This window comes from Taurulus bubalis, assembly GCF_910589615.1.
Source record: "Taurulus bubalis genome assembly, chromosome: 3".
Classification (NCBI taxonomy): domain Eukaryota; kingdom Metazoa; phylum Chordata; class Actinopteri; order Perciformes; family Cottidae; genus Taurulus; species Taurulus bubalis.
The window spans coordinates 30,940,735-30,954,549 of NC_136591.1; the positions used below are offsets into that span (position 1 = coordinate 30,940,735).

The 13,815-nt window shown below is 41.7% G+C and overlaps 1 protein-coding gene across 1 annotated transcript; it reads right to left on the bottom strand.

Moving 5' to 3' along the window:
- Positions 1–95: 95 nt before the first annotated feature.
- Positions 96–10,818, bottom strand: max (myc associated factor X). Its single transcript, XM_079215564.1, has 5 exons — positions 10,679–10,818; positions 10,376–10,402; positions 4,300–4,461; positions 2,694–2,817; positions 96–1,664 (listed from the first exon to the last, which is right to left on the bottom strand). The coding sequence occupies exons 1-5, from the start codon at positions 10,712–10,714 to the stop codon at positions 1,477–1,479; spliced, it is 537 nt and encodes a 178-aa protein (XP_079071690.1). The 5' UTR covers positions 10,715–10,818; the 3' UTR covers positions 96–1,476.
- Positions 10,819–13,815: the final 2,997 nt, after the last annotated feature.

The window sequence follows — 13,815 nt, forward strand, 5'->3', positions numbered from 1 at the left end:
TCAAAGCTCTTCGTTGGAGGGAGGACCGGTGACCGGTTATGTTGTGAAGCATTCGGGACTTTGGTTTGACGGCTAAATAACCACACGGAGCACGCTAAAGGATAAAATAGTTTATTTTATAGTCTCATAGTAAAGGTAGGCCTCAACTTGCAAGACAATTGTTGGCAGTATGTACAACATACTTGTAATTTCCATGGAATGGAATCGGACAAACAGACCTATTACACCAATTATATCCTCCTAAATGGAAATAAAAATGGAAACCATATACATACACACGTTTCCTAGACACGCAAAATGCTTCCTTTTTTTCCTTGGGGGGCGGGGGGAATTCAGCAACATTGATTTTCATTTACTGTGTAAAGCACAACACATCGACAGGGAATTATTTATCTTCCTTGAACTGCAAACGACGGGAGCTACCTTTTGACATTCAATACCTATTTCAAACCCTTAAGGAGAACTACATGTGACAAATTGGCATTTTTCCATGACTCGTGAGATTACTACAAAATGCATAACATACTTTAGAACTTGAAAACATCCAATCAATGCTTTTTATAATATATAAAACAATGCCTAACGTATTCAGCCACCTAAAGTCATTCACTACTTCAAGCTAAAGGACAAAATACGATACAAGTTTAGGAATATTCTCCTTCAAAACATCAATTTAAACAAAGGAGTCGTGTTTTCTTGTTTTTTTTTAATCTTGTGATCACAACGACGTGTCAGGCAGAAAACATCTGCAATCCAGTGGCCTGAGGTGGGATTCACTTTAACATTTGCTTCAAAGCATCTTCACATTCTTTAGTGGAAAAAAAGTAAGCAACAAATGTTTTATTTCATATTTTAAAAACTTCTCGGGGATCATTTTTTATCTAGGTTGGTGTGTGTGTGTGTAAATTCTAAACTGATTATTTTTTTTTAAACAAAATCAAAATATATAATATAGCAGTGCCAGGAGTAGGCCAGGAGCGCCCATCCCCCCAAATAAACCAACCCGAGGAGGAGGGGCTGTATTGAGGGTACAAAAAAAGCACCAAGTCCTTAAGTAGCCAAGCTGCCTCTTTTGGGGTTTCGGGTTGTAGATGTAGATGGGGAAAATAGCAATGAAGGAGAACCAAAGAAAAGAGGAGAGGGATGAGGGAGAGGGGGGGGGGGGGGGGGGGGGAGAGAACCTGAAGCTCTCTACACGGGATGAAGCAGTCATCTTCCACCCTGCTGACTTCCTCTCTCCTGTTCTTGGAGATCGGGTGGAGAGAGAAACGATTGTGGTGGCGGCGTGAGGAGGTTAGCGGGGTCATGAGTCTCCAGTGTGAGCCACCCACATATGGAGGAGGGGGGACAAGGAGGGAGGCTGAAGGTGGTTGTTGATGGCATGGCGGGGCGGGAGCTTAGAAGGCTGTGTTTCCTCTTGCCCTCCTTTGTGCCCCGCAGCATCCAACCTTGACCAGGTTTGAACTGCTCTGCCCTCTAGCTGGCCTCCACGCGCAGCTTCTTCCGGTTGGGCGGCTCCTCGGCCTCCGACTCGGAGCTGGAGTCGGACCCTCCGTCGAACGCCGACACGGCGCTGCCTTTGGGGTTGGTGTACAGGCTGCTGTCAGACGAGGAGTAGCTGGCCTGGAGCTGGGCGGAGCCCTTCACCTTCTCCAGAGCGCGGACTGCATGGACACACAGGAACAAACATGGATGAAGACGGACGGTGAGGAAGATAAAAAGGGAGGATTTCTAAATGATAATCAGTCAATTGGCTGTTCTTGCACGGTCAAGTCAAACCAAATGTTGAGCCGCTCCCCCACAGTCTGGACCTTTGAGCAAATGCAGATAATCTAGGAATCTAAAATGGATATCAGTTGTGTTGCTCCATCCATTTGTATATATAAGCCCCTTCTGCTGAATGGGCAGCAACCTCTTCATAACCACCGCCATTAACAACTCAACAAAATCAACAGTACCGTCTAATACGTGCAGTTAAATTGAGCTTTTAAGTCTTGCCTCATCTTACTTTTTTCCTCATAGTTGGTTTCTATTATTTATTCTAAAAACCTCCCACATGTTCCTCGGCTTAATGTACATCTACTGCTGTACTCGTTAATAAATTCAAGATACAGCAGCGCTTGCTTAATTAGCGTTCAACAACAACAACATATCCTGGAGGCCTGTGCCTACCTTTCCACCACCGAGGTCATAAACAGTTATTTTTATATGCATTTTGTGCCCTAAACAGCAGATCATAATCTGTTATATTCTCTATGACAGAAGATTAAAGATGAAAGTCTGGGATGTTTCTGTGACTGGAAGTAATAATTCAAATATCATTTAACTGCTCAAAAAAGTGGAAATGTACATAAAACAGGTTTAAAAAAGTAAACAAACAATAGGCCTTAAATCAATATTTCTAAATCCTGGCTACAGTCCTGCATGCATCTCAGCCGTTGGATCACTGTCGACGTTTACGAGAAAACAAACCGAGTTATAGAAGCTCTGCTGAGGACGACCTAAACTTTCAAAACAGCTTTCCGTTTGTCTCATGTTGTGGTGGCAAACCTTTGGACCACTCCACACCTCTTTTATCACCACAATAACTACTAAAACAAACGAGGCAGCGAAGCATTTGGATTTCCTCTTGCCGGCTGCAGGAGGTCACATTGGAGCTGCATCACCGAGCTGAAGAACAAAGTGACCGTTACCTTGCTGCTCCAGAAGCGCGTTCTGCCTCTTCAAGTCGTCGATGTCCTGCTGGTGCGTGTGATTTTTTCGCCTCATGTATTGGATGTACTCTGTAGCTTTGTCTAGGATTTGAGCTCGAGAAGCCTGTTTGGCAGATTACAGTTAGTGACACGTGCACACATTGAAGCAATGACTCATGTACAGAATGTTTGTCACATTCTCAACACACACACACACACACACCTATTCCAATACTGCAAATTGAAAGTAAAAATTGTAGTCCTGCAGCCTGTTAACGAGCTGCAAATCGGCACCAACATTTTCAAGGAAAATGGGTGTATGAAAAGCATTTGCTCCATCTCTTATTAATGCCAATTGGCTATAAAGCTTTGCTTGTGTCTATGAGACATTTGTTGAATTAGTCTCTGCAGCATCAGTGAGATTTGTAGTCATTAGGGCTGGGTACCATCTGTATCGATACTAAAACCCTGGTACACCTCCTGCCATGTCATAAAAAAAACATTTAAAAAACTATCAACATGCCCAATAATTAAAAAAAAAAGAGCAGAGATGTTTATATTAGGGTTGCTCGCATGAATCTACCGATTACTTTCTAAATTAATTGCTCTATAAAATACCAGAAAATGGTTTCCCAAAGGCTAAGTTACATATTCTACTCGCTCAACAGTCTAAAACCCAAACCCAATTCAGTTTGATATCACTGAAGACAACCACATGCAGCCCCACTAGAAAGGTGAATGTTGAGCATCTATTAATTAAAAAGTGGGTTAAATGATTAATCAATAGTCAAAATGATTAACAATGAGTTGATTAAACAATTAATTGTGAGTAGTTTCAGCTCTCGCTGTTGTGAGCATGTTTTCCACTTTTGCGAACGTGCCAACCAAACACTTCTTCACGTCCCTGGAGTCAACGAGCACAAAGCTGCTCAAACCGGCGCTACACTAGTAGAAAAGGAGACAATATTTCTTTTAAACTCACTGCTACAGTCAAACTTCAGTGTGTAAGAGCATTGCGGTCCGGTACCCAGCCCTAATAGTATCTCCTTATTCTGTTTCCCATCACAAGGGAAACGCTCTGAAGCAGCGCAGCACTAGCAGCATGGTCCTGGGAGAGAGGTGGGGGTCGAGCACTGAGGCGGCTGTAACCCAACACTTCCTACAAATGATCAACAAACCTCATTCACGTCATCTCATAAGCCCCGCCCTTCACACTGTGTCAGAGTCCTGGTTCTGGTCTTTGAGGGGAAAATAGTACACAGAGTCCCCCAGTTGCTAAACCAGCTCGCAATGTCATGATGTCAGTGCAGGAAGAGCGCAACAAAATGTCCTCATAATAACTTCCTGACGCTGTTCCAAGTATTTGGACTGCTTCACTGTCTTGAGCTGCCAATCTGCAGTCACCAGCTTTCCTCCTCCCAGTCCCTTAAAAGCATTTCTCTGACACAACGAGTCATAAAGTGAAGACATCTGCATCCCTGTAGTAATCCTACAAGATTTTTTTTACAGAAATGCATTCATCCCGACATTTGCAGTACAACTCACACAACATTTATATATCAGCTTTCAGAAAACACACGTCATGAAAAGTTAAAAGTTTCCTTACATGGGAGCCTGAACATCGTGTGCCTGGAGGACTGGCAGGCTGAGCTTTACCGACCTTTTCTCCCTGCAGGGCGGGAACAGAGTCCCGAAGGCTGTGAAAGCTGTCTTTGATGTGGTCCCTACGTTTTCGCTCCAGGGCATTGTGGTGTGCCCGTTTGTCTGCCTGCAACGACAAGAGTCACAAGGCCTTTAGCCCGGCAGCAGAGCATTGTGGGTAGAGGACAGCGGGAGTCTCTGGTCCTCCTCCACAAACGGCTCTGCTGCCATTACAACAACAACGCCCCCGTAACTGTAGTTTTTACTCAGTGACGGGGGCAAACGTCAAAAAGATGCCATCAGGGAACCAATTAAAAGATCATTTTCATTGTTGATTAATCTGCCGATTATTTTCTTGATGAATTGCTTAATCCAACTAAATACTGAAGAAATGTCTGAAGCCCAAAGTGACGTCTTCATAATTGCTTGCAAAGATTTTTTATTTACTATCCGAAAAAAGATAATTTGCGATGATATATACACACACACACGACGGGAAAACCTACAGATCTAGCCTTCATGTAATTATTCTTGGTTGCGTTATATTTTTACTTAAAGTGACTACAACTTCAACGTCAAACAAAGAATGAATGCTCTGAGGGCAGCTATTATTTACACTTAAGTAAAAATAGAAATTTTGAAGCCAGCATACATTATGATGACATTAATTATTGTGTTAGTAGTTGATGGATGCGGTTATTCTGTGGAGACCTCGCAGTCGATGACAACACAGGGAAAATAACTATATTGCATACGCTGGTTGTAGTCGGTAAATAGATTTAATATAATTTAAAAAATGAATATGTAATCTGTAGAATGGTCTAAATTCACCAAGACTGTTCAGATTATTGAAGAATCAATATATATATCTTCGGAGGTGTTACCCGATATATCTAATGCTGCGTGCCAAACGCTTTATAAGGGGTCAACAAACGGACCTGGTCCTGCTTTATATTTTATGTTATCAGTCATCTTTAAATAGTCTCATTAAAAAAATTATATTAACAACAACAAATGTATATGTGTGTGTGTGTGTGTGTGTGTGTGTATATATATACATATATATATATATATATATATATATATATATATATATATATATATATGCATTTTAAGGTTCATTGAAAATAATGAGATTAATCCAACAATTTCACATCTGTTAACTCAAAATACATGTAATGACAGACAATTGTGTAATAAATGTGCCACCATTTTCTCATTCAAGGTAAGTGCAATAGTTAAAAAAACAAACAAAATTCACAAACTAATCACATGCTCCTTATATATGCCAAGTTTTGGGAAACTGCTAACAGAAAAATAATAATTAACAAATTTTAAACTTAACTTTCATCACCACAAGTTGCTGTACTCTGGTCTTTGTCTTTTGGCCCCTGTGGAGCCTCCATCCCCCTCCTTCAATATGACCCCACCCCCCACTGCATGCATTTCTGTCCTCCTACTCTGCAGGAGCACAGAGGAGCGGCCGTTCAAATTCATGTCCAGGCTAGAGTCAAGAAACTCAAGTCATTCAGATGCGGTGAGAAGGTGGGCGGGCGAGAGCAGCAGATCCAGAACGACTACGCTGGATGAATTAAACTGCAGCAGTTTTGTAGTTAAAGATTAAAAACGCTAAAAGAAGATTTTAAGTTGATGTGCAGGCCTGCCTTCTCCAGTATACTCTATACATTACACCGCTTTAGTCATATTACCACAGCCAAATTAATCATATAGAATTTCAGGCTGTTTCCTCATCAAACAAAAAAATGTTTTGCCAAGTTAAATAACAACCTAATCCTCATTTTATACATCGCCAATTAACACGCAACGGCTCATATAACGGTGTCTAACAGGCTTAACATTACAACCACACAGTTGTATTGTAATTAGACTGTAAAGGCACAAGATGGCTGCCGTAATCACATGACCAGAGGCAGCCAGGAGATCAGTTTGCTGCCTATCGTTCGACCTGTTTTTAGGCCAAACAATCACGGCCTCCAATCACATCTGATTCTGCCTAAGCCACGCCGTCACCAGGCTGAGAGACATTAAATCAAAGCCTGCACAAGCTCCACCGATCATCTCATTTCATACGCCTCCAACCAAGCAAGGCCCAATTTTAATATTAGCAATGAATCCGCACGCTGGTGTGGTCACGACACTGCCTCGGGCAGACAAAGTAGAAGTCACGTGACCCCGGTGTCATCCGACTCATTTAGTCAGAGGATCACGACAAAAAACTAAGTAGCCACAAGTGAGACAACAAACAGGTTATGACAAGCCCGCAGCGTGCCATGCGTTTGGTGTGACTCAGTCACCGGCATCTGGAACAAAAACAAGCTCTGAGCTCCTCGTCCTTCAAGGTTAACTATCAGACTAGATGCCACGCATTTGAAACTGAAACCGTAATAAAACGTTATCAAAATTCCCTGCATACACTCCTGGCTTGTGATTAGTCTGGCTGGCATGGTGACCGCTGCTCCTGTTGCACAAGAGCGACACACCATCCAGGAGAGACGAGTCCACTAGAAGCACGTGCCTCCTCCTCATATCATACACAAAGCCACAGAGAGGATGCGGCTCCCCTCCCTCCATTATTAACCCTGGCACAAACACATGACTGGTATTGATGGTATGTGCAATTACAAGTCTGGTTGCCATTGTGATATGCAGTTTCCATTTAAAGTTTAGAAAGACGACATGGCGGATTTTTGTATGTAAACTAGAACTGAAGACATTAAATTATAGTATATATATATGTGTGTGTGTGTGTGTGTGTGTGTGTGTGTGTGTGTGTGTGTATGTATGTATGTATGTATGTATGTATGTATGTATATATATATATATATATATATATATATACACACACATATATATAAGATCCTGTGCTTTTTGTCATCTATAGTTTGATTTACTGCATTTTAGACCCCAGGTTTTATTGAATGTTGTACAATTTGCATTTAGCATAGCATTTTCAAGTGTTCTGTAAAACACACACAAAACACTGCATTTGATCCTGTGATCAGCTGAAAAGACGTTTTAACTCATAAAATAAACTTATTTCACCGGGCACTGTACTTAATATTATTAATATTTGTAATTAAGACACAGGAATGTATTCAAGCACTTCTCTCTGGAGCTGCTGTGTGTAATTACTTTGCAATTACGGACATTAGGTGCCCTTTGTGATTTAATGTGAACACATAATAGGCTCCTTCTAAATATCACGTATCACTCAATAATCTTGAATACAAATATTTTACAAAGATAAAGCAACTTGCCATTTAAAATGTTCTTTTTTTTACAGGATTCAACTATTCTTGACAGTGTCTTATAGTGGTGTGCCACTGCCTTATAGTTTTATGAAATAAAATTAGACATTGTAAATGTAAGAGGGCCGGTTTGTGTCACACAGCAAATGACACACGTGTGTAATCAATGTGGCTGTTTTACAACTGAATGGATCACGAGACTGGATGCATCAGGCTCTGGGCGGCTTATCGCCTCTACTTAAAATTGGGTGATATGGATGAACAGTTTAATCATTGCAGATTTAATTTTATACCACAATACCAGCACATGGTGTGATATAGTCGGCTAAATTTTCTGATGGACGAATATACTAAACAGAAATGAATGTCTTCATTTTCAAGGAATATATTACATTGATGAAAAATATCAGAATGAATACACGCTGAGAAGTTAGAGCAATAGACCAACAGCATAAATATATAGCCACGGTTTATATACTCATTAAACCCAATTTAACTTGTGAACCACCAACCTTTCATATATTCCAGACTAATGGAGCTACTATTTCATTGCGTGAGTTTTGTGAGCATCTCACTTTAGGATGGAAAACAAACGGGTTAATTGATATCAAATTACCTGTAAAATTACAGGTAATTGTACTACATGTTCTGGTGCTTAGCTTCATGGTATAAGCTATCGGAGTTGTTCAGCACATCGGGCCCCACGAATAACAGGTGTCCAATTACTTAAGTGCAACCATTATCAGTTCATTATTAAACCGACTGCCTGAGAGGAGACATCAGCCGAGCTGCTCCCTCCGTTCTATTCATACCTGACCACGACACGTTACATAACTGGTCCAGGTGCCGCGTGGAAAAGCTGGCAGCTGCCGCTTCCTCGGTACTGATGCCCGTCTCACACGTTCTGCACGAAAGCCTACACTTTTGTCAGGCGGGTGGGAGCAAGTGGAAAACCTTCCTTCACCAATAAACCAGAAGCTGCAGCGGGCGAATGACACCACCGTTGCAAAAATAAAAGATGGCATGAAATCACCGGCATGTCCTTCTCTACTGTGAAGCTAGATTCCCAATAGAGGCTTGAGGTACATTTTTTATTAGATTATTTTCTCGATGTATATTTTAGTCTACAAAAGGCCGGCTAATAGTGTAAAATGTCCGTCACGTTCTGAAAATCCACTGCGACACATTTAAATCTTGTTTTGTTCAACGGTAGAACGCTCAAATATATTCAACTTAGAGCAATGTCAACTCCCATACTTGAGAATCTAAACCTGTGAATTGTAGACAGTTTTGTATTTAAAAAAAACAACTTTATTAATCACCTAAATTGTTGCCGATAGATTTTCTGTCAATCGACTTAAAGTTATAGCTTTTAAGGACATACAGCAGACTGTCGGCATCTTACCTCACAAACTAAGACCCACCGTCTAGGAAACATATTCAATATCTGTTGGTGCTTACAGATTTTATTGCAATGCTTGGCAGAACGATGCATCATTTTTTTCTATGGAAATCACGAATCTGAATAGCAAGAGCTCAATTTAAATTATACCGTGTATAGCCGAGTTGACCGTGTCGCAACAAGCTGTATGTAGCAAGTGGAAGTTTGGGATGGCTGCCGTTGAAGCTATTGAATATTATTCAGGTCTATTTGTATACCTGCAGATTGTATAATTTAGGACAAGATGTGCAGAGATGGAAGCAACTGTCTGAGTGACAAACAGCCATCAGGACATATATGTTCTATAGCTTCTGTAATCAAATTAAATGATACTAAGTGAACTGAAATCAGGTTGGAGTTACTCAAGTGGCTCAAAAGAGGGTCAAAAGAGAAAGATGAAAACCCCTTAAATCTTAATATCGCTAATGTATAGTCTGTAAAATGTAATCCTATTGATCCCTGGATGCCTGTCTGCGCTCTAGCTCTGGTTATCTGTCTGGAGGCAAGTCGTGGTGCTGTGCAGCCTGTGCGCATCACTCGTCATGCGGGGTAGTGGGTATTTTTCTGGCCGCGATGCAGCTATACGTCATTCATTTAGGCTGCCAGCCCTTTAGTGGCCTGTAGAGAGAAGATGGCTCTAATCACTAGCTGCAACACAGGAAAACATCCCGCAGCACCCCTTCCTGACACGAAGGCTCATCCGAGATGCAGGCGCGGCTGCCGCCACACGCGCTGCGAAACAAGCTCCCTTCTCGACACCTTGTCCACTGCATCCTCGCCGTGAATGCAGCACAGATGCAAAACGGCCTCTCTTTACCGAGATGACCTAGATGTGTAATTTGCGATAGCCGATCACGAGCGGAACCCCCGCGGAGTGAGGAGGTGAGCCGCCGGGGGATGGGGCCGACTCGGAGAGACTAACCGACTGCCAGTTTCACAGAAAGCTGTGTATTAAACAAAAATATGAAACATGCAACAATAAAGCCGTCATAGCGGGATAAAGCTTTGGTCTAAATATAGACGTGCCGTGTCGCCGTCTCCCTATGGCCGCGCGCAGACACGATGGGGGACACCCTGCAACGCTGCGCTTAAATAAATGTACATACAGTTCAGCATGACGTGCGCAAATATGGATCAAAAACGTAAATGTGGTTGTTCCACGAGGCAGAAATAAGTACTTTTTTTGTTTGGGCAACAGCAACATCCACAGAATAACCCTCACCAGTCGATTAATTTCCCCCAAAATAAATAAGCAGAATGTGATGGATAACTTTACAACAGTGAAACATGTTTCGAAATAGGAAGAGAAAAGATCCCCCAGCGTTACGCACCACACAGTGATATCTCGGTGAGTCTTCCTGCAAAGAAACAGAACAAAAAGTACAATTGTAGCCATAATTGTTCAGCAAATCTCACTGCCTCGCTGAAGTCAACAGAAAGTCAAGTTTAGCAGGTTTATAAAGCTCTGAAGCAACAAAGGCTAGCGTTGCGTATCACTTAACAAGAATCCCGACAGAAACATATTAAGACAGAGAAGCTAGCTGGCTTATCGAAGCTAACGCTAGCCGCTAGTTCGGCTAAAGCGCCAGCTAGCAGCATAACATCCGCAGAAAGCTTAAAGTGGCTATACTCACGTCACTATCGACTTCGATATCATCGTTATCGCTCATTCTTCGAAACAATAGTCTAGTTTAAAGAGACGCGTGGCTAAAAAAACAACATGGATCAGATTAGCACCGAGCGGCGCTCGACAGACAGACTGCTCACGTTCTGTTTGGACAGAACCGAGGGGAACGCGAGCTCCTCCACGTGACTACGCTCCACACACACAGACGCCGCTGCGCAGCTCGGATGCGCAACGGCCGTGGGGGCGTGTGGGAAATGTAGTTTCGCGGGCTTTTTCCTTCTTTCTTTGTTTTGAAAAGATGACATTACTTCGTGGTTTTTAAAGTAATCTAGTTTTAAAAGAGAGATTCATTTGGCGAAGATGGGTTTTAACGTCAGTGTGTTCATTTATATTATTAAAATAGAAAGCAATGTTTATTTTTAAACTACAATATCCAGGAGACGTGTAGCTTGCCTACGACGTCACATCGTCTTTCCCTTTCAGGTGCATTGTGGGAATTGTCGTTGAAGTCATATTTGTATGTCAGAGAAACAAAATAAGGCTACGGCTGAGACACGTGGATGTTAGGAGTGGACCAGGAAACACAAACTCTCTCTCACACACACACGCACGCACGTACGCACACACTCGTGTACAGATACAACAGTCTGCAAATATGCACTAATAATGTGTTTTCATTCTCTTACAACCTATAATGCAGGTCTATTTACTGATATTTAATTTTGTATTCCTATTTTTCTTTCTTTTCAAGCAAAGTCCAAATGCAAATAGCTGTACTGCTTCAACATTTGTTGATCTGAAACAATTAAACAATGGATCAATTATCAAAATATTTGCAAATTGTTTTTTGTTGTTGCTGAGTTTATCAATGAATTGATAAAGTACATTTGTGTTGCCTGTGCAAAGCAGACACTAATTTTACTATTACTATTTACTTTAATTTTTTTGTATGAAGTAAATTATACTTGGTTCTCACGCTAAAAATTTGCCATTTAGGTTTATGCTGCAGAACCTTTACACAACACGTACTTTCAAGATTATTTCATATCCATGTAATGGTGGAGAAAGAAATGTCTTATTTTGTCCAGGCACTGGTCTCAGGACACATTGCAAATAATCTGCTCTGGTGCTTCCGTTTTCACAAAATTGTGCTGTAGATAAGGAGCTTACACTGTGGATTACTTTGTGCTGCAACAGTGAATCAGTAAATGTGTATATAAAAAACAACAACTGGGAGCAGGCTCATCTATTCCCCCAGCAGGTCAAGAGGCCACAGCAGCTGCGGGCGACATCCTGCCCTCCATACAGACACATGGCTTTAGACCTGCACTGACCTTGATCCTACCATCTCTTCTTCCACCTTCTGGGATCACCCCCCTTCCTGTTTTACCGCTATATCACCCCCCACACCCCACCCCCACCCCATCCACCATTTTATAGAATTACACTGCATGTCCTGCAGCAGCAGAGCCAAACGGGGTCACCCAGAAACATGGTCCGTAGCAGTATGGTCTATGTAAAGGATGACAACACAATAAGGCCAGGCTTTTAATAATGTATCCGCTGCAGTGAAGCCTCTCCATCTTCATGGATGACAGCGAGAAAGCATCTTTCTACATTTGTGCTCTACAATCACATTTGGAATTACCTCTAGGGATGGGTAATGTAACAGAACAAATATGGTAATGAGGCCAAGCAAAACAGAAACCCAGATTGTTCATATTGGCCGTCTTGCCACACCCTTAATGCCGTTTCCCCCCCAAGGCCTGAGCTGAGGTATGAAGTGTTTTAGCACCATTTCAGTCAATATTATTCAAGCTGCAGGGAGCTCAGACACCGATTTGCTGTGGCTGGGGCAGGGGGGGGGGGGAGTAGTCAAAATCCAGGTATGTTAAGCACTGGGCTGTAATTATAAAGCAAGGTTGATCAGTCCAGGTAGAGCCTCCCTCCCCTCCCCCGATGCCCATTAAAATGCCCTCCTTTTGTCTCCTCACATCAAATTACAGACTGCACTGGAAGGGCCCCAGTATGCAGTCACCATTAGAGACTTTTTTTTGTTCATGCCATTGTTGTCAATGCATGATTTATGAAAGGGAGGCGAGGCGGTGCACTGTCAGATATGCCATCAGATTAAGGCTATAGAATACTTTCTCTCTGCACATAAAGGGCCTTGGGTGAACATATCATCTAGTTTTAAATGCAGTTCTGTCAATTTCAACACATTGAATTTAACTTCCAAGCGTTTAATACAAATTGGTTTTGATTTGGTTAAAAATGCAGCAATGGTTAAATTCATTGCTGAACAATTTGAATGAACAATGTTGGTATGTGGTGATGAACTTGATATAGGTGTCATTCAGATCTTCAACCTGAAATTAATTTAATTGGATCTCTTAGGGTTTGATGTTTTTAGATTTGAAAGAAGCCCGCATGAACACTTCTGTTTATGTGTTTGTGGAACAATGCTGGACCAGTTTGCTCCAACTAATCTTTATTCCATTATTTTTTTTGTTTAATTAAATTTAATTTTAAGGCAAGTACACAAAGAAACAGTACAATTGTGATACATTTAGCATCCCCCCCCCCCCCCCCCCCCCCAAGCATTCAGGTCAACAGTATCATTCTTATGAACAAACTCCCTCCCCGACCAACAAAAACAACAACCTCTTAATTGAGGATACACAAACAAACAAACAAAACAAAACAAAATATAATGAAAAATAACTAAAAATTAATTAAGAATTAGTAAATGAACAGTTATATAAAATCAACGATACACGATACACGGTACACGTAATAACGGCATTATTGCATCGAAGGATGACAAGCCCAAGGTGTATTGGTCGTATAGATTTACTTACTCATTCAATTTTCATCTAACACTTCATGACTCGTCATGATTATTAACCAACAAGGCAAACAGAATGCATCTCATGCAGTATATCTCCACCACTCCGTAGATCACTTTGAGAGATTTCCTACATGTGGATGTGAAATCTTAGTAGACGTCAAACCCCGTTCCACCTCCCTCAATCCTTCGCAACACCCTCTCCTACAGCCTGGCAATCTCATTGCAAGGAGGTGCACTCTCTCCTTCTAGCCGCCATTTCCATTTGTGTCTGATGCACCAGATGCTCTTGTAGC

Excerpts from the sequence above, each read along its gene's own strand:
- max (XM_079215564.1), bottom strand. The coding sequence starts at position 10,714 with ATGAGCGATAACGATGATATCGAAGTCGATAGTGAC. Across the intron at positions 10,403-10,678 it reads ATATCGAAGTCGATAGTGAC|GAAGACTCACCGAGATATCA; the intron begins GTGAGTATAGCC and ends GTTTCTTTGCAG. Across the intron at positions 4,462-10,375 it reads CACCGAGATATCACTGTGTG|GCAGACAAACGGGCACACCA; the intron begins GTGCGTAACGCT and ends TTGTCGTTGCAG.